We start from the raw sequence: 21,716 nt of genomic DNA on the forward strand, positions 1-21,716 counted from the left end.
AAATTATTTTAAAATCTCACAATAAATGATTAAGTTATGGCCTGGGCATGCATTTGACCTCTGAACTCCAAGTGTGACCTTGACCTTTGAGATATTGACGTACTTTTTTTTACACGACACACCGTCCCATGATGGTGAACAAATGTACCAAGTTATTTTAAAATCTAACGATAAATGACATAGTTATGGTCCGGACAAACTTTGGTTTAAAACACACTAAGTGACCCCGTGACCTAGTTTTTGACCCGGCATGACCCATATTCAAACTTGACCTATACATCATCTAGATTCAACTTGTGACCAAGTTTGGTGAAGATCGGATGAAATTTCGGGACAGACCGACCGACCAACCGACCGACAAAGTGACTCCTATATAGGCCCCATTACCAATGGTAATGGGGGTATAACAATTGAATGAGTAATGAATCTGTTTTTTTTTAGGTAAACACCACAAGAAGATTACCTGACAGAAAATGTCAATAGGGTTTTATACAGTTTTAAAGTTTATCTGCAACAACCAACCCCAAAATCAAAGTGTAAGATACAGCAGCAAAGAAATCTACCCTTCTTTATAGGGAAGAATAAAATTATATTTAATGTGTTTTAAAACATGAAGTCCATATGGTATTAACCTTTAATAATATATTTAATCTGTATTAAGAGTCTGAAAATAAATCTGGTACAGACCTTGATATAGTAAATCTGCGTGTCCTGTTCCTTGAAGGTGATCATTGCTGACAGCTGGGAGCCATTCCTGACAACCTGCAACCACTCGTCTTTCTCCGGCATGCTGCTATAGTACACCGTGTACGAGCTGATGTGCCCATTAGGCTGTGCAGGCGGTTGCCATGCCACAGACACCTGCCCCGGCTGCACTGTCATCACCTTGATGTCACGTGGTTCAGAGGGCACTGTTGTCATGGGGAAGGTTTATTTATGTTATATTGTTTTAAAAATGTGAATAAAACTTATGTGGCTTTTGTCTATGATGAGTGAAACAAAATAACAACAGAATGTAATTAGGTTATAAATAATATACAGTAATTATTTGACATGAAATAAAGTATAATACAAGAGCACCGCCTTGCGGGTGCAGACCGCTCATCTATTTTCTTTTCAAAGGTGAAGGGACTCTCATTTTCAATCACAAAGGAGGGAGGAGTGGAGTGAAGAGGGGTGTATAGTGTGGGGTTGTGGACATTTATTACATTATCTTCCAAAAAAGCGAAAAAAAAAAAAATAATAAAAAAATCGGGGGGGGGGGGGGGGTATAGTGTGAGGGTGTGGTGATAATTTGTGAGATGATCTTAAAAAAAAAAAAAAAAAAAAAAAAAAACATCAAAAAAAAAATTACGGGGGGGGGTGGGGTGGGGGGGTGGGGTGGGGGTATAGTGTGAGGGTGTGGTGGTCATTTGTGAGATGATCTTATAAAAAAAAAAAAAAAAAAAAAAAAAAAATAGGGGGGGGGGGAGGGGGGGGAGGGGGGGGAGGGCACGGGGGATGGTTTGGGTGAAGTCTATTGTGGTATGTCAGGTAAGAGTAGTTTCATCAAAGTATCAATCAAATCTAATCATAAATAAAGAAGTTATGGCAATTTTAGCAAAATTTAATAATTTGACCTTGAGAGTCAAGGTCATTCAAAGGTCAAAGTAAAATTCAAGTTGCCAGGTACAGTAACCTCATGATAGCATGTAAGTATTTGAAGCTTGAAAGCAATAGCCTTGATACTTCGAGTGGATCGAAACACAAAATTTAACCATATATTAAAAGTTACTAAGTCAAAAAAGGGCCATAATTCCGTAACAATGACAACCAGAGTTATGCAACTTGTCCTTTTACTGTACCCTTATGATAGTTTGTGAGTGTTCCAAGTATGAAAGCAATATCTATGATACTTTAGGGGTAAACACAAAACTTAATCAAATTTTCAATTTTCTAAGTATAAAAAGGGCACATAATTCTGTCAAAATGCCAGTCAGAGTTACATTACTTTGCCTGCACAGTCCCCTTATGATAGTTAGTAAGTGTTGCAAGTATGAAAGCAATAGCTTTGATGCTTAAGGAATAAAATGGACCTAAACACAAAACTTAACCAAAATTGTCAATTTTCTAAGTATAAAAAGGGCACATAATTCTGTCAAAATGCATGCCAGAGTTATCTAACTTTGCCTGCCCAGTCCCCTCATGATAGTAAGTAAGTGTACCAAGTTTGAATGCAATAGCATTGATACTTACTGAGAAAAGTGGTACTAAACGCAAAACTTAACCAAAATTTTCAATTTTTTAAGTATAAAAAGGGCACATAATTCTGTCAAAATGCACGCCAGAGTTATCTAACTTTGCCTGCCTAGTCCCCTCATGATAGTAAGTAAGTGTACCAAGTTTGAATGCAATAGCATTGATACTTTCTGAGAAAAGTGGACCTAAACGCAAAACTTAACCGGACGCCGACGCCAACGCCAACGCCAACGCCAACGCCAACGCCAACGCCGACGCCAAGGTGATGACAATAGCTCATAATTTTTTTTCAAAAAATAGATGAGCTAAAAATAAATAATTATAAGTTAGAGTTGAAAACTAAAGTGGTATACCAACTGTTAGACATTCACCAACTAATTTCCTATTATATTTAAAGGGACATGCATAATGTTTTTTACAACAGAAGACTTATATGACGAGGTAAGGAGTTAAACAAAATATGATAATCAAGTTGCTAACTATAAACAAGAGTAAAAACCCAAGTGGTTTACCACTGATCAACATATATAAACTAATACCCCCCATGTATTAAATGGGGCATGCATAATATTCTTCTAATGCAGGTTAGTGAGGTTGAACTACATCCCCAATAGAGCCTTGTTCTGTGATAACTGAGCTTAACCCTTTACCACTTAGATACGTATTTCACCCTTTACCACTTAGATACGTATTTCACCCTTTACCACTTAGATACGTATTTCACCCTTTACCACTTAGATACGTATTTAACCCTTTACCACTTAGATATGTATTTAACCCTTTACCACTTAGATTCGTATTTCAACCTTTACCACTTAGATACGTATTTAACCCTTTACCACTTAGATATGTCTTTAACCCTTTACCACTTAGATACGTATTTAACCCTTTACCACTTAGATATGTCTTTAACCCTTTACAACTTAGATTCGTATTTCAACCTTTACCACTTAGATACGTATTTAACCCTTTACCACTTAGCTATGTCTTTAACCCTTTACCACTTAGATTCGTATTTCAACCTTTACCACTTAGATACGTATTTAACCCTTTACCACTTAGATATGTCTTTAACCCTTTACCACTTAGATACGTATTTAACCCTTTACCACTTAGATACGTATTTAACTCTTTACACTTAGATATGTCTTTAACCCTTTACCACTTAGATACGAATTTTGACACAATTGTAGTCCTTTTAAAAGTCAAATTTAATTAAAGACCTGTATTACTAGATTCAAGTTTCAATCGCTTCATTTCAAACCCTTTGATACTGATGAGCAGCACTCAGCATGAAACCTGAACAGACTACTGCGAGTAATTCACAGGCAGTTCTGATTATATTCTGTTTGGACATTTTCACTTTGCTTCTGAGTGGGAAAGGGTTAAGGCATGTGGGTAAAGTATCTTGGGAAAGGGTTAAGGCATGTGGGTAAAGTATCTTGGGAAAGGGTTAAGGCATGTGGGTAAAGTATCGTCCCAAGCAAGCCTGAACAGTCTGCACAGGCATATCAGGGATATCACTTTCCGCTTTAATGAAATTTATTGTTTAAAGAGGTCTCCTATTAGAAAAAATCCTATGTATGTGGAAAAATTCGTCCCTTATTAGTCAGTGCAGACTGCAAAGGGTAACCTGGGACAACACTTTAATAAGCAAATGCATAAAGCCCAGTATTTTCCACAATGCGGCTGAATGGGCGCTTAACAAACCAATGTTCACTGCTTACCTGCTTCGCTGGTCTGCACCAGTATAGGTGGGCTGAATGGGCCCTGCAGCCCCTGTAGGTCAGCACGCACTGATATCTGGTACAGTCTGAACGGTAGCAGACCATCCAGCAACGCAGAGGGGTTGTTGCTGAAGTATTTGAAAGTCACAATAACAGAGGGGTAGCAATAAAAAAGTAAGACTTGAATCAGAGGTTTGACCCCCACTAATCTTTCTGTATACAAATTCATACCAATTTATATTAATATCAGCAAAAAAACAGTACCTTACTCACCAGGGTTCCTTTTTTGGCCAAATTTGGGGCTAATTCCCAATGTTAAAAGAATATTTTTTAAACAAAATTTCCCAATTGAATGTTTTCTTATTTATGTATTTTTTTTCTTTCTTATAAATTGGAATATTTAGTTCATCTAACTACACAGCCTTTAATGTTGAACATTACTAAGTATAATATTCAATACACTTTGACTTAAAGATGTTTGTAAGAATAAACAAGATATGTGTTTGTCAGAAACACTATGTCCCCTTTTGCGCCGCTTTGAAGCTATATATTTGACCTTTGACCTTGAAGGATGACCTTGATCTTTCACCACTCAAAATGTGCAGCTCCATGAGATACACATGCATGCCAAATATTAAGTTGCTATCTTCAATATTGCAATATTGCAAAAGTTATTGCAAATGTTAAAGTTGGGGCAAACAAACAAACAAACCAACAGACAGGGCATAAACAATATGTCCCCCACTATAGTGGTGGGGGACATAAAAATGACACAATTTTGCACGATCAAATGGCCCTCCCTCTATACCGAAAAATGGTGAAAAAACAAACAGTGCATACCTATTCACAATCATGTCAAAATTGCCTTAAACAGTAGCATACATACTTGGTGACCATCAAGTCAGTGCCGCCAACATACCTGGTAACCATCAAGTCAGTGCCCCCTACATACCTGGTGACCATCTGGTCAGTGCCCCCTACATACTTGGTAACCATCAAGTCAGTGTCCCCTACATACCTGGTGACCAACCAGTCAGTGCCCCCTACATACCTGGTAACCATCAAGTCAGTGCCCCCTACATACTTGGTGACCATCAAGTCAGTACCCCCTACATACCTGGTAACCATCAAGCCAGTGCCCCCTACAAACATGGTAATCATCAAGTCAGTGCCTCCTACATACCTGATTACCATAAAGTCAGTGCCTCCTACATACCTGGTTACCATCAAGTCAGTGCCTCCTACATACCTGGTGACCATTAAGTCAGTGCCCCCTACATACCTGATAACCATCAAGTCAGTGCCCCCAACATACCTGGTTACCATCAAGTCAGTGCCTCCTACATACCTGGTGACCATCAAGTCAGTGCCCCCTACATACCTGGTGACCATCCAGTCAGTGCCCCCTACATACTTGGTAACCATCAAGTCAGTGTCCCCTACATACCTGGTAACCATCAAGTCAGTGCCCCCTAAATACCTGGTTACCATCAAGTCAGTACCCCCTACATACTTGGTGACCATCAAGTCAGTGCCCCCTACATACCTGGTAACCATCAAGTCAGTGCCCCCTACATACCTGGTTAGCATCAAGTCAGTGCCTCCTACATACCTGCTGACAATCAAGTCAGTGCCCCCTACATACCTGGTGACCATCCAGTCAGTGCCCCCTACATACTTGGTAACCATCAATTCAGTGCCCCCTACATACCTAGTAACCATCAAGTTAGTGCCCCCTACATACTTGGTAACCATGAAGTCAGTGCCCCCTACATACCTGGTTACCATCAAGTCAGTGCCCCCTACATACCTGGTGACCATCCAGTCAGTGCCCCATACATACCTGGTAACCATCAAGTCAGTGCCCCCTAAATACCTGGAAATCATCAAGCCCGTGCCCCCGACAAACTTGGTAACCATTTAGTCAGTGCCCCATACATACCTGGCAACCATAAGTCATTGCCCCCTAAATACCTGGTAACCATCAAGTCAGTGCCCCCTACATACCTGGTGACCATCCAGTCAGTGCCCCCTACATACTTGGTAACCATCAAGGCAGTGCCCCCTACATACCTGGTAACCATCAAGTCAGTGCCCCCGACATACCTGGTAACCATCATGTCAGTGCCCCCTACATACCTGGTTACCATCAAGTCAGTGCCCCCTCCATACCTGGTGACCATCATGTCAGTGCCCCCTACATACCTGGTTACCATCAAGTCAGTGCCCCCGACATACCTGGTGACCATCAAGTCAGTGCCCCCCTACATACCTGGTGACCATTAAGTCAGTGCCCCCGACATACCTGGTGACCGTCAAGTCAGTGCCCCCTACATACCTGGTAACCATCAAGTCAGTGCCTCCTACATACCTGGTAACCATCAAGTTAGTGCCCCCTACATACCTGGTAACCATCAAGTTAGTGCCCCCTATATATCTGGTAACCATCAAGTTAGTGCCCCCTACATACCTGGTAACCATCAAGTTAGTGCCCCCGACATACCTGGTAACCATCAAGTTAGCGCCTCCTACATACCTGGTGACCATCAAGTCAGTGCCCCCTATATACCTGGTAACCATCAAGTTAGTGCCCCCTACATACCTGGTAACCATCAAGTTAGTGCCCCCGACATACCTGTTAACCATCAAGTTAGTGCCTCCTAGCTACCTGGTTACCATCAAGTCAGTGCCCCCTACATACCTGGTGACCATCAAGTCAGTGCCCCCTACATACCTGGTAACCATCAAGTTAGTGCCCCCGACATACCTGGTAACCATCATGTCAGTGCCCCCTACATTCCAGGTTACCATCAAGTCAGTGCCCCCTACATACCTGGAATCCATCAAGTTCGTGCCCCCTACAAACCTGATAACCATCAAGTAAATGCCCCCTACATACCTGGTAACCATCAAGTCAGTGCTCCCTACATACCTGGTAACCATCAAGTCAGTGCCCCCGACATACCTGGTAACCATCAAGTCAGTGCCCCCGACATACCTGGTAACCATCAAGTCAGTGCCCCCGACATACCTGGTAACCATCAACTCAGTGCTCCCTACATACCTGGTAACCATCAAGTCAGTGCCCCCTACATACCTGGTAACCATCAAGTCAGTGCCCCCTACATACCTGGTGACCATCAAGTCAGTGCCCCCTACATACCTGGTGACCATCAAGTCAGTGCCATCCTCCTCCTCACGTGAGGGTCCTATCAGGGAGTACTTCACAGTGAACTTGCTGACCTCAAACTGAGTATCTGGGAGCTCCCACTCCACTGACAGGGACGTCGCCTGTAATACAAATATATACATCATTTGAATTTATTGTCACTGTGAACCTTTACATCAAGTTAAGTCAATAAAAATACATAGATACACATACGTTAAGTTCTAATTTCTAAGTCAATGAAAAAACAACTGGAATTAACGAAGTTCAGTCATTGAAAATACATGAACACAACAAATTGTGTTCTTAGTCTATGACTCATTTGAGTTCACGGTCAATTGAAATGTATATGCATCAAGTACAGAGTCAAGTGAATTAAAATACAATCATCAGGATGTAAGGTCATTATTATAAACACCATGTTTAGTTCAGAGTCAATAAACATATTGCCCAATTGGTCCAAAAGGGACCATGTGTCTATTAATTTCAATTGATGGTACCTTTTTTCACCAAAGAGGCGATATTAGGGATGCAACATATCCCTACAGACAATGAGTTAACACGTTTTAATCTGTATTTCAAGTCTAACCTGAATTTGTTTTCTTTAAAAGCATTTTTTGTGTAAAAAATGAAAGTCATTTCTAGCTTTGAAGGTTATCACAATGCAGGCTACCACCCCCTCAGGCTACCACCCCCTCAGGCTACTACCCACTCAAAACAAAATGCCAAATAGATGGTGGGCATTTATAACTGGGTCAATAACAAAACAATAAACCAGTACCTTTGTTGTTACAAACAAGGATATGTTTAAATAATTGGTACTATTTATCTGCTTTTCTCTTGAAAATTTAACCATATCTGGAGCCAATTATGGAGGTTATTTGTGAGTTGACCGATCCACGAATTTAAGATCACAACAAACAATTATTCCCAATGTTAAATTCTTTGAAGACCAAATTGCTATGGACATAAATGACATTAACCCTTTCCCACTCAGAAGCAAAGTGAAAATGGCTATGTGTAAACAGCATAAAACCAGAACAGCCTGCGTCTGTGAGTAACTCGCAGTCTGATCAGGTTTTATGCTGTTTGCTGCTCATCCGTATCTTAAGGTTGGAAATAAAGCCTTTAAAACTTGATTCTAGTAAGAAAAGCTTTTAATTCAAATTAAATTTCTAAGGGACTACACATATGTCAAAATACGTGTCCAAGTGATAAAGGGATAGTTGATACTTGATATTTTGTGAAAAATATTTATGCAGTGAATCTTATGTCTACCATACCTGTCTGAGGGTGACCCTGACATTGCGGGGCACTGGGGGCTCAGGGAGGTCTGACAGTGTGAACTCCTCAACCACCTGTGTGGTTGTCCCGGTAACCAGCTCCGTGGTCAGCTTCACCGCATACAGCTGGTTCATCTCTGGAAACATGAGACAATCAGCATGTAAACAAATTTAATGATTTTATTGGAACATCAGCAACTCGCCTTTGATCATTTACATTCAACAAAATAAAGCCAAAATGCATCATTACGACATAAAAACAAACATTATGATGAGGATGATGATTACAATTATTATGAAAATGATGAAAATCAACGACAATTCCAAACTCCAGTAAGCAAGAGATTTGTTACGACAAAGACTCACATGGCCCTCGGCCCTGTCATCATTTTGTACGTACTAAAGGAATATTAATTCCATCCTGTTACTAAGAGCTTTGCTACCATATAGACACACAACATACCCAGCCCCATGAAGAGGTAGAAACTGGTTGCAGGCTGCACCTCTACTGGCCCGTGTACCGGGGTGTCTGGTAGACGGACCAGTTGTACAGTGAACCGACGAACGGCCAAGGAGGAGGCTACAGTCCAGGAAGCCTTCAGGGTGCTCGAGTTGAGGGCAACTATCTGCAGCGTAGGCGCTGGGAAGTCTGGAATAAATAGTTATAAAGAAATACTAACAAGGGAAGTAACAAAAATCTTTTTATCTAAAAGTAAAAACTCTATAATCAGAATATACTTTATTTTGGAACTTTTACAAATTTTAACAGAGATGTAATTTAAAAACCACCTCATAGGAGAAAAATGCCATACAGCGTTCAATAAAAGTCTTTATCTGTACATTGATCCAGCAAAGTTTATAACTATTTGTAAATAAGTTTGACATTGAAAAGAAGAAAATCAGCTGAAAGGAAGAGGAATCACACCACTAAATTCATCATATGCCAATATTTTTTTTCACCCATGGATTGCAATAACATTGATAGGAAGTAAAACGTCATGTTTTAAACACAAACTTGTTGGGTTTATTTATATATAAAGGACATTGTACTCTGTTTCGGTAATTGCACATTTTTAAAATCAATAAATTTTTGCAGCGGTCATTAATTTGCACAATTTGTTGCAGAGCAAGGTGAACAAATAAGCAATTGCACAGTTACATATAACTTATAACTAACAATACCTAAAGTCAATAAATGAGCCTCGTTCTGGGAAAACTGGGCTTAATGCATGTGCGTAAAGTGTCGTCCCAAATTAGCTTGTGCAGGGACAACACTTTCCCATTAAATTGGATTTTCTTCAGCAGAGACTTTCTATAAATGCAAAATTGAATAAAAGAAGTTAGTGTTGTCCCTGATAAGCCTGGGGGAACTTCACATGCTAATCAGCGACAACATTTAACTCAAATGCAAAGCCCCTTTTTCTCATTTAGGAGCTCAGGAAAAAAGCTGGAGCAAAATATTGAACTCACAGTCCTTGTTGGTGGTTGCAACAGAGACCCAGGCCCAGAGGTTGAGGTCCTGGAGGTGTTTCCTGTCCGGGTATCCCACCGACGTGGCAGCCAGCATCCTCACCTCGTATGGTGTGTGGGGCTCCAGACCCTCCACCAGATAACTCCGTGAAGTACCTGCGGCATAGAGATGGGAATTACCTCCCTTTACAGATAACTGTGTGAAGTACCTGCGGCATAGAGATGGGAATTACCTCCCTTTACAGATAACTGTGTGAGGTACCTGCAGCATAGAGATGGGAATTACCTCCCTTTACAGATAACTGTGTGAGGTTCCTGCAGCATTGAGATGGGAATTACCTCCCTTTACAGATAACTGTGAGGTACCTGCGGCATAGAGTTGGGAATTACCTCCCTTTACAGATAACTGCAAGGTACCTGCGGCTCAGAGATAGGAATTACTTCCCTTTAAAAATAACTCCGCCAGATACATGGGGCGCAGAGATGCAATTTACCTCCCTTTACAAATAACTGCATCAATAGAGTTGGGAATTACCTCTCTTTGCAGATAACTCTGCAAGATACTTGCAGCATACAGATACTGTGAAACCATTATTATTTGTCAGGCATTAATTCTTGTCTATTTTGTCAGTGGACCAAGTGACGAATTAAAGATAATAAAAAATAAATACAGTTCTTGATGACTATCAATACAACGTACCATTCTTGATGACTACACGACATACCATTATTGATGGCACACAACTAGAACATACCATTCTTGATGATTATCTCTGTGGCATTTGCTGTGCCCTGTTTGCGCACGTACAGTGTGAACTCTGTGATAACACCCCTGGCGTCCTCTACAGGCAGGTCTGCCCACTGCACAAACAGGCTGGGTCCTCGAGGGGTCAGAGTGACTGACGGGGCTCGGTTAGGCACTGTATCAATAGGCAGAAAAACACATCACAATGTGGGAAAATTGGTCCCAAAATAGCCCAGAATAGCCGGTGCAGTCCAAAACACTTACTGCTTTTATTGAATTTTCTATTAGGAGAAAGTATGTCTCAGGAACAGGGAGGCTACAATTGAACACAGAAATTGAGAAATGTACCAGGATTGGAAACTTTTGAACACAATTAACCACCTTTGTTGCATTATGCCTATTGTTTTGAAGACCTAAGAGTTTCCTCTGAAGGAGATTCCTAAGAAAAGCTAGGGGTCTATCCCGATCTTTAAGAGCCTGACATTGGCTAGTGGGCCCCTTCTATTTTCCATCCTTTGTGCAGTAGAAGCATATGCAGTAAGTCACAACCATTTAAATCTGGCTAGTTAAAACCTATAGGTAGTTATTTATGCTCTAGTGAGATGAACAATGAGGCTGGATAGAACAAGAACTTGAGAAATATTTGTAAATCCCACCCCAAAAAAATTATTTTATCAAATAATGTGTATTTATATTTATGCACATTTCATGCATAAATATTCCTCTAAATCTAGTAAAAGCTAAAAGAGTCCGGGATAGCCTTTGCAGATTGCACAGGCTAATCTGGGACGACACTTAACACACTTGCATTAAACCCTGTTTTCCCAGATCTGATCTCATATGGTTAAAGTCATATTTGGTTGACAAATATTGATTGCGACATATATGTAATGACATAACATAATGAATACAAAGAGGACATGAGATTGGCCTACTAGGTCATTCTTAGTAACGCCCTTACAATATCCTGACCTTTAAAAAAAATTCTTTGAAGCATTATTTTGTCCCAAGTACAATATATTTAAATATAACGTCTACCATTCATTATATTTCAAGCAAATATTTTATTTGATGTTCTTTTGATGTGGCTAGTTTAATGTCAAGGGATCAAGTTCGCAGACAGACTCAATCTAGGGTTCTGTATTAATGGTACATTAAAGGTTTGAGCAGCAGTGTACTCATTGCCAAGTCACTTTTCTATTTAATAATCCAATTATACTTCTATTGCCAAGTCATTTTTATATTCAATAATCCAATTATACTTATATTGCCAAGACACTATTCTATTTAATAATCCAATTATACTTCTATTACGAAGTCATTTTTATATTCAGTAATCCAATTATACTCCTATTGTCAAGTTACTTTTCTGTTTAATAATCCAATTATACTTCTATTACAAAGTCCTTTTTATATTCAATAATCCAATTATACTCCTATTGTCAAGTTACTTTTCTGTTTAATAATCTAATTATACTTCTTGTTCAACTGTGTAACACAAAATCATTGGTTTTCAGCAGGGAGTGTACTCTGATTTGTTTTCTCAAATACAACTTGAATTTAGAAAAAAAAATTAAGGATGATTGTGTACATGAGGCCAGGTCACACAAAAGGGAGCCTTGAAACTACAGTTACCATCTTCCAGGGTTGCAACGGTAACTTCTTCAGAGTTGGGACCAGCCCCTAGCTTTGAGAAGGGCACCACGTAGATACTATAGTTGGTGAAGGGCATCAGGTCAGTCAGCTCAGTGGACTCTACTATTATCACATGATCCAGTTTCTGTAAATAGAACAGGTAGAACAGGTCAGTCAGCAGAATAGACTCTACTGGGATCCCATGATCCAGTAATAGAACAGGTAGAACAGGTCTCAGCACAGTGGACTCTACTATTATCACATGATCCAGTTTCTGTAAATAGAACAGGTAGAACAGGTCAGTCAGCAGAAAGGACTCTACTGGGATCCCATGATCCAGTTTCTGTAAATAGAACAGGTAGAACAGGTCAGTCAGCGCAGTGGACTCTACTATTATCACATGATCCAGTTTCTGTAAATAGAACAGGTAGAACAGGTCTCAGCGCAGTGGACTCTACTATTATCACATGATCCAGTTTCTGTGAATAGATCAGGTAGAACAGGTCTCAGCGCAGTGGACTCTACTATTATCACATGATCCAGTTTCTGTAAATAGAACAGGTAGAACAGGTCAGTCAGCAGAATGGACTCTACTATTATCACATGATCCAGTTTCTGTAAATAGAACAGGTAGAACAGGTTAGTCAGCAGAATGGACTCTACTATTATCACATGATCCAGTTTCTGTAAATAGAACAGGTAGAACAGGTTAGTCAGCAGAATGGACTCTACTATTATCACATGATCCAGTTTCTGTAAATAGAACAGGTAGAACAGGTCAGTCAGCAGAATGGACTCTACTATTATCACATGATCCAGTTTCTGTAAATAGAACATGTAGAACAGGTCAGTCAGCAGAATGGACTCTACTATTATCACATGATCCAGTTTCTGTAAATAGAACAGGTAGAACAGGTTAGTCAGCAGAATGGACTCTACTATTATCACATGATCCAGTTTCTGTAAATAGAACAGGTAGAACAGGTTAGTCAGCAGAATGGACTCTACTATTATCACATGATCCAGTTTCTGTAAATAGAACAGGTAGAACAGGTCAGTCAGCAGAATGGACTCTACTATTATCACATGATCCAGTTTCTGTAAATAGAACAGGTAGAACAGGTCAGTCAGCAGAATGGACTCTCATGGGATCACATGATCCAATTTATGTAAATAGAACAGGTAGAATACAAATATCATAGTTTTTGTTAAATAGAAAAGGCAGGATACAAGTATCATAAATGTTGCTATTATAACTTGCTCCAGTTTCTATAAATTAAACACATAAAATACAAGTCTCATGATAGTTTCTGTTACTAGAATGTTGCTATTGGAAACAAAATCCCTGATTTTACCCTATTTGACTCGCGATGACATTTGTTTACAAAATGAACAGCACAGCCAACGTACAACATTAGCATTAGTATCACTTCGTAGATGCAATTCTAACCTTTGAATCTATATTTATGCTTGTTTACTACTTCTGTTTTGAACCAAGAAAAAACATCTGAAAACACATCTACATAAAGATGAATAATTCAAGTTTTATCAGAAATATGTCATCACATTTGATTTTTTTTAATATCTGTTTACTTTATATTTTTAATCATGAATAATAAAAGATAATCATTCTTAAAATGTATTTGCATGGTTTTCAAATTTTTAACTCCCTCTGATTTTGTACTTAACACAGTTTGGTGAATTGTTCACAGATCATCTTACAACATTGACCGTTCAAAGCTCCGATAATGACATGGATTATTGTATAAGTGAATTCATATTATTTGGTAGTTTCTCTTTTTGTCCCATCAATTATTTTTTCCTTGTATATTTTCAAACACTGAAATGCTTACCACGCAATGTTTAACCCATGTTGACACCGTGTACTACACCATGCATACACCAAAATGATAACATGGCAATGCCTACATTACAACACTTACAGTATCGTCCCGGAGGTTCTTGTAGTTCACCGTGTATGCTAAAACTGACGTGTTTGTTGGTGGTTTCCATGCCAACTCAAGCGTGGTACTTGTCCTATGAAGGACCGTGATGTTGGTTACCTGTGACAAATGTATATATATATATATATATATATATATATATATATATATATATATATATATATATATATATATATATATATATATATATATATATTATCAGCCTTGTTGTAAGAAAATTGCATGTGGGTTAAGTGGTGTCCTGCATGTGCGTAAAGTGGTGTCCCAGGTAAGCCTGTGCAGTCTGCTAATCTGGACCGACACTTTTCGCCTTCACTGGATTTTTTGCTATGAAGAGACCTGGTTTAACCCTTTCCCACTTACAAGCAAAGTGAAAATGGCTTTTGCAACCAGCATAAAACCAGAACAGCCTGTGAGTAACTCGCAGTCTGTTGAGGTTTTATGCTGTTTGCTGCTCATCAGGATCTAAGGTTTGGAAATGAAGCCTTCAAAACTTGAATCTAGTAAAAGAAGATTTAAATTTAAATAGATTTTCCAAGGGACTACACACGCCTCAAAGTGCGTTTATAAGGGATAACGGGTTAAACGAAAAATTCAATTAAAGAGGAATGTGTTTTCCCCCATTAGCCTGTGCAGACTCTACAGGCTAAGCGTGGATGACACTTTACGCACACACATTTAGGCCAATTTTCCTACATAGCAGCTCATATTGCATTGTACCATTAATTTGAAAATGATAATTTTGATCAATGCCATTTTATTAATTAAGCTTGTAATCATTAAACAAGGAAGCAAAATCAAAGCCACCTTGTCACACACTGGAAAAATGGACAAAGTTCATCTTTCATTCAACTGTGTGTCAGAAAATATAAGAATATATAAGAATACACAAGTTTGCTAATGTAAAGAGCTAAAAAATTAACGCAAGCTGCCACTACCTGGTTAGGATTTTTATTGTTAATTTGGAATTTTGCCCATTCCAACAGGAAGAACGCTGCTCTCATTTGTAATACAGATCTAGCTGGCTCAGTTACCTACCTGGTTAGGAGCGTTCTCTTTCATGTAGATCTCAATGTAGGTGAAGGCGCTAGCTGATCCGGCCTCGTTAGTGGCCACACACTGGTGGAACCCCGTGTTGCTGACCTCAGACTGTACCAGTGCCAGACGGCTTCCTTCCTCTCTCTCTTCTGTCAGCCGGTTTATCTACAGTCCACATTAAGATGTAATAGGCTTATCTTAAGTTAAGATTCAATAACATTAAGATTCAATAACATTAAGCTTCAATAACATTAAGATTCTATAACATAAAGCTTCAATAACATTAAGCTTCAATAACATAAAGATTCAATACATGAATGAGTGAGCTCAGCGCTTATAACGCAAATCCGTTTAGGTATTACATCTTGTGACTTGGACCCGTCATCCGCGGTATGTTGGAGTTACAATGTAAACAGTCTTAAAGGGTTTATCTACAGTGGACATAAACTGTTATCTAATTTACATGAAGCCTCAAACTATACGAGCTGTGTTCTGGGAAAAAGGGGCTTAATACATATTCATAAATTGTCGACCCTCATGGCATATCAGGGACGACACTTTATGCCTGGATTTTCACTAAGCGGAGACCTCCTAATAATTGGCAATTCCATACAATCGGAGAGTGTCGTCCCTGATAAGCCTATGCTGAGTTCACAGGCTAATCTGGGAATACACTTAAGGTGCGGACAGCACAGGCTACTTCAGGGATGACAGCATTAAGCCCCATTTTCCCACAGCAAGGCTCATACAGTGACATCTAACCTGGTACAAGGGGCCCCCTTCCTCTATTTCCTTGCCATTTCTCAGCCACTTGATCTCCGGTTTCGGATGACCTTCCACAAAACACTTGACGTAGATCCAGGATGACTTGGGTTTCACTACACTGCCTTCTGGGTCTATCCTCACTATTACGGGCTTGCCTGCAAGCAATCAGTTAGTTTAGTTTTGTTAAACCTCTCGCCAAAAGAAGCAAAGTGAAAATGGCTTTTGCAACAAGCATAAAACCAGAACAGCCTGCGAGTAACTCGCAGCCTGCAAGTACCTCGCAGCCTGCGAGTAACTCGCAGTCTGTTCAGGTTTTATGCTGTTTGCAACTTGATTCTAGTAAAAAATGGTCTTTAGTTAAGTTAAACTTTCTAAGGGACAACAAATGGTTATGTATCTAAGTGGTAAAGGGTTAAAACATGTTTTACGAAAGATCAGAATGTTAACATCGCCTTATTGCAACATTCCAGTACGCGTAGGCTTAAAGTTCTCCTATGGGTACTGGATATAGTGTCTATCTTGCAACCCGGTTTGATCCCCACTGTAAGAGCTTTCCGCTGATCTCCCCCAAGACAAGCACTGGTTCTAACCAGGAAATGGACTGAACAGCATTTAATTCAGTCTTAGGTCTTCAATTAAAACTAGCTTAAATAAATAGGTTAAAACAAATAAGTTTCATGGGTAGAACCAGTGCTTGAAGACTTTGAGGGATAGGAACTGGGAGAACACGGCCCATGGTCACTTCAATGTGTTGTATTACCAAAGAAAGAAATATGCAAAAAAAAAATTAACAAGGGACAAAATTGTCACAAAACCAGGTTTTCATTGTGAAAAAAAAATCTGATAAAGGCGGAAAACTCAAACTAAACTTTTGAAATGAACAAACAAAATTAACCCCCTTTGTAAGTTTGTTTTTTAAAAAAAATCTATTTTTAGTCGTGGCGACCTTGACATTGGAGATATTGACGTGATTCTTTCGTGCGACACACCGTCCCATGATGGTGAACAAATGTGTCAAATGATTTTAAAATCTCACAATGAATGACATAGTTATGGCCAGGACAAGCTCATTTATGGCCATTTTTGACCTTTGAACTCAAAGTGTGACCTTGACCTTGGAGATATCGACGTAATTATTTTGCGCGACACACCGTCCAATGATGGTGAACAAATGTGCCAAATGATTTTAAAATCTGACAATGAACGACATAGTTATGGCCCGGACAAGCTTGTTCCGCCAGCCCGCCAGCCAGCCAGCCAGCCCGCCAGCCAGCCAGCCAGCCCGCCAGCCCGCCCGCATTCGCCAATCTAATAACCAGTTTTTTCCTTCGGAAAACCTGGTTAAAAACCTTCACCACTTATATATGTATTTTCACGCATTTGAAGTCCCATAGAAAGTTCAATTTAATTAAAAACCTTTCTTACTAGATTCAAGTTTTAAAGGCTTCATTTCCAACCCTTGGATACTGATGAGCAGCAAACAGCATAAAACCTGAACAGACTGCGAGTTACTGGCAGGCTGTTCTGGTTGTATGCTGTTTGCACATGGCCATTTTGACTTTGCTTCTAAGTGGGATAGGGTTAAGAGGAACCTGCCTTAAAACTGCACTAAATTATGACAAACTAGAGCTTTGTCACAGAGGTGACAAATACCCCCACATGCCGCATTGACACAGAATATTTTGCATGTTGTCTTCACAAAAAACAACAGACACCATGCTCAATGTTTAAAACGCACTAAGTGACCCCGTGACCTAGTTTTTGACCAGGCATGGCCCATATTCGAACTTGACCTACACATCATCTAGATACAGCTTCTGAACAAGTGTGGTAAAGATTGGATGAAAAGTACTTGAATTAGAGAGCGGACACCATGCTAAATGCTTGAAATGCACTAAGTGACCCCGTGACTTTGTTTTTTTTACCCAGCATGACCTATATTCAAACTTGTCCTAGATATTGTCTAGATAGAACTTCTGACCAAGTTTGGTGAAGATCGGATAAAAACTACTTGAACAAGGGCTGTTTGTAAAACATGCATGCCCCCCATATGGGCTCTCCGTTGTAGTGAGAGCCATTGTGTGAATATGTTTTTTGTCACTGTGACCTTGACCTTTGACCTGGTGACCTGAAAATCAATAGGGGTCATCTGCCAGTCATGATCAATGTACCTATGAAGTTTCATGCTCCTAGCCATAAGCATTCTTGAGTTATCATCCGGACACCATTTTACTATTTCGGGTCACCGTGACCTTGACCTTTGACCTTGTGACCTCAAAATCAATAGGGGTCATCTGCGAGTCATGATCAATCTACCTATCAAGTTTCATGATCTTTGGCATATGCGTTCTTGAGTTATCATCCAAAAACCATTTTACTATTTCGGGTCACCGTGACCTTGACCTTTGACCTAGTGACCTCAAAATCAATATGTGTCATCTGCGAGTCATGATCAATCTACCAATGAAGTTTCATGATCCTAGGCGTATGCATTCTTGATTTATCATCCGGAAACCATTTTACTATTTCGGGTCACCGTGACCTTGACCTTTGACCTAGTGACCTCAAAATCAATAGGGGTCATCTTCGAGTCATGATCAATCTACCCATGAAGTTTCATGATCCTAGGCGTATGTGTTCTTGAGTTATCATTCAAAAACCATTTTACTAATTCGGGTCACCATGACCTTGACCTTTGACCTAGTGACCTCAAAATCAATAGGGGTCATCTGCGAGTCATGATCAATGTACCTATGAAGTTTCATGATCCTAGGCCCAAGCGTTCTTGAGTTATCGTCTGACAACCACCTGGTGGACGGACAGACCGACCGACCGACAGACCGACTGACAGACCGAACGACATGAGCAAAGCAATATATCCCCTCTTCTTCGAAGGGGGGCATAATTAGAAAGCGGACACTTAATACTGACCGACCGACCGACAGACAGACAGACAGACCAACCGACAAGTTCACTCCTATATACCCCCCTAAACTTCGTTTGTGGGGGTATAACAAATACTTAAAAGCATTATAATTCCTTGGACATTATTGTTGATTCATGGATTGACCAAGCAACAAGATAACACAAACACATTGGAAAATAACCAACACAAATTCCTCTTTGCTTCTAAAATCAGAAATCCACGAATGATGTTGTCCAACAAATTCACTTTTTGAAAAACCACAACATTTCATGCCAATTCTCAGTGAAAAAGGGCTTTAATACATGTGTGTAAAGTGTTGTCCCAGATTAGCCTGTGAAGTCCAAACAGGCTAATCTGGGACAACACTTTCCGCTTTAATGGTATTTTTCGTTTAAAAAAAGACTCTTGTGAGAAAAAATCAAGTTCAGGTGGAAAGTGACCTCTTCTAATTAGCGTGTGCAGACTGCTGGGACAAATGCATTAAACCCCCTTTCCACACAGAGAGGCCCAAATTAAAGATTTGGCAGTAATTCTGCACACTTACTGATAACGTTTAGCTGCATGGTGGTGGTGATGGAGCCTGCCTTACACGTGTAGGTGCCAGCGTCTGCAACCGTGGTCTGCAGAAAGCGCAGGTTGTTGCCGTAGAGATCCACACGACGTCGGTCAATAGGCACCGCATCAGCAGTGGTTGAACCTTGAACATCCCTCTTGATCTTTGACCATCTAAGATAGAAGATTACATTTTCTTTTATACCTTATGATAAAATATGACATTTCTGCCATGAAATAACAGCAGTGAAAATAAACAAATTGTTATTTTCACCGGTGAAAATAAATTTTCGGACCTACTTTTTCTATTTTTAGATTATCTTATCAAGATTAACTTCACGATTTATGTATATTTTTTTAAGATCACGAGTGAATTAAAAACGATATCACATCGCATCCAACAAATTTTGTTTTCATTTTATGCTTTTTCACCGTTTATTTACATTGTAAAAGAGTTAAACCAGAGAATTTCTCTAGTATAATGACATCATTTTGTGTATTGAAATTATTGAGGCACGCCACGTGAGAAAGGGAAACAGCTGTTAATTATTTTCTTAAAATATATTTTCTATAATCACTTGTGAAATAACAAACGATCTTACACTGACATGAACATATATCCTCTATATGAATTATATACAACACAAACTATTGACAATCCCTAAAATGAATCATGTTCTATTTTTGAGTACAACTCACACATTAGGCCACATTCTGGGAACACAGACATTACCACTTTTACTGAATTTTTGGTTTCACCCTTTGCATGCTGGGAAATTTGTTGTCTGCTAAAATGTCGTCTGCTGAATTTCTAAAATTAGCATTTTCTTCGATTTTTTTCAAAGAATACTATCAGAATAGCAAACAGTTTGGATCCTGATGAGACGCCAAACTGTTTGCAAAGGCCTTCAAAATTCGGTTCCTGCACTTAAAGGGTTAAATGAGGTCTCTTCTAAACCAAAAACCAGTCAGGGGGGAAAAGTGCAGACTGCACAGGATTATCTTAGATGCTTAACGCACATGCATAAAGCTCAGTTTTGCCAGAAACCGGCTTATATTATCTCTCCTTTTTTTAACAAGCGAAGGACACGTCCTGACCCACAATTGAGGCAGGAGTGACAATTGTCCCATATGAAATAAAGAATATTAACCGGGAATCTGAGGCCATAGGTCCCTAACAGGGCTAAAGGGCCGAACCCCCACCCCAGAGCCCCAGATAAGCTGCGTATCTGCGTCGTTCACCCTATTAACGTTTAAAAACGCAAAGAAATACAATATCATGCGTATTGAAAACGCAACCAGTTTGACTTTTACGCAAATTCGTCAAATTTGATGCATAAGATTCAATTGAAAATGCTTTGCTAATTTTCGGTATTTTCTCTTTGGAATTATTATCGTAACATTCAACAAGCGCCTGGATGACGGACAGGGAAACAGTCAAAGTTATTCAAACGCTCTACGGATTAGATTTCATAGTTACGGTAATAACTCTATGTTTTCGGACACTCTAAGTTTTCCGACACCCCTTTTTTTTTAGCAAAAATAAATATTTTTCGTGACTCTTAATTTTCGGACACACGAGTTTTCGTCCATAATTAATGTCTCTAAGCTTTCAGACAGCGCTATTTTACCAAATTTCGGTCCAGTTTTCTATATCTAATGACACTTCGATCATGGGGTTTTACAACCAGATTAACATCATAAAACATGGCAGGTGCATGCCTAAGGGCAACGAACCATTACAATTGCGTTACTGGGTAAATAACCTTGTAAACCGGTATAAAACAATGGTTTCGCCCAATAGCATAAGCGTTATGACAATTACCAGGAGTAGTGCCAATTAACAGTTCAATTATCTACAGCAATACGTCTTCTCAGTAAAATAACTGTGACAAATACTAAACGCTTCAAAATGTGATGCACCCTATTGCAAATTTTACGAACAATTGACGGTGTTAGACAACAACTATCGGAAATGAACAAACAAAGAATTCATAGTTTGCTTTTTTTATTGCGTTCATTACAGGTTCATACTAGCGAGTATCGTTACATCAAATGCTAATCTTTGAACTCATTGGTCAAAGTACAACCTTGTAGTAACTTTCCGTCAAATAAATTAAGCATTTAAAATTGTTGAAAATGCAGTGCAAACATATATAACTGTAATTTATACTATACGGCATGGTATTTTACAACCGCGTGCCATT

The 21,716-nt window shown here is 39.4% G+C and overlaps 1 protein-coding gene across 1 annotated transcript in view; it reads right to left on the bottom strand.

The window, feature by feature from the left end:
* LOC127869410 (protogenin-like) overlaps positions 1-21,716 on the bottom strand; it is a 102,076-nt gene that overhangs the window by 11,841 nt on the left and 68,519 nt on the right. Inside the window, exons 6-17 of the mRNA XM_052411956.1 lie at positions 19,502-19,683; positions 16,029-16,186; positions 15,267-15,431; positions 14,208-14,327; positions 12,265-12,409; positions 10,640-10,804; positions 9,885-10,040; positions 8,878-9,063; positions 8,415-8,551; positions 7,129-7,256; positions 3,966-4,093; positions 688-911 (exon numbers count right to left, since the gene is read on the bottom strand). Coding sequence (XP_052267916.1) covers positions 688-911; positions 3,966-4,093; positions 7,129-7,256; positions 8,415-8,551; positions 8,878-9,063; positions 9,885-10,040; positions 10,640-10,804; positions 12,265-12,409; positions 14,208-14,327; positions 15,267-15,431; positions 16,029-16,186; positions 19,502-19,683 — 1,894 coding nt within the window. The remainder of the gene's footprint in view (positions 1-687; positions 912-3,965; positions 4,094-7,128; positions 7,257-8,414; positions 8,552-8,877; positions 9,064-9,884; positions 10,041-10,639; positions 10,805-12,264; positions 12,410-14,207; positions 14,328-15,266; positions 15,432-16,028; positions 16,187-19,501; positions 19,684-21,716) is intronic.

The sequence above is a fragment of the Dreissena polymorpha genome, chromosome 2 (genome assembly GCF_020536995.1).
Source record: "Dreissena polymorpha isolate Duluth1 chromosome 2, UMN_Dpol_1.0, whole genome shotgun sequence".
Taxonomy (NCBI): Eukaryota; Metazoa; Mollusca; class Bivalvia; order Myida; family Dreissenidae; genus Dreissena; species Dreissena polymorpha.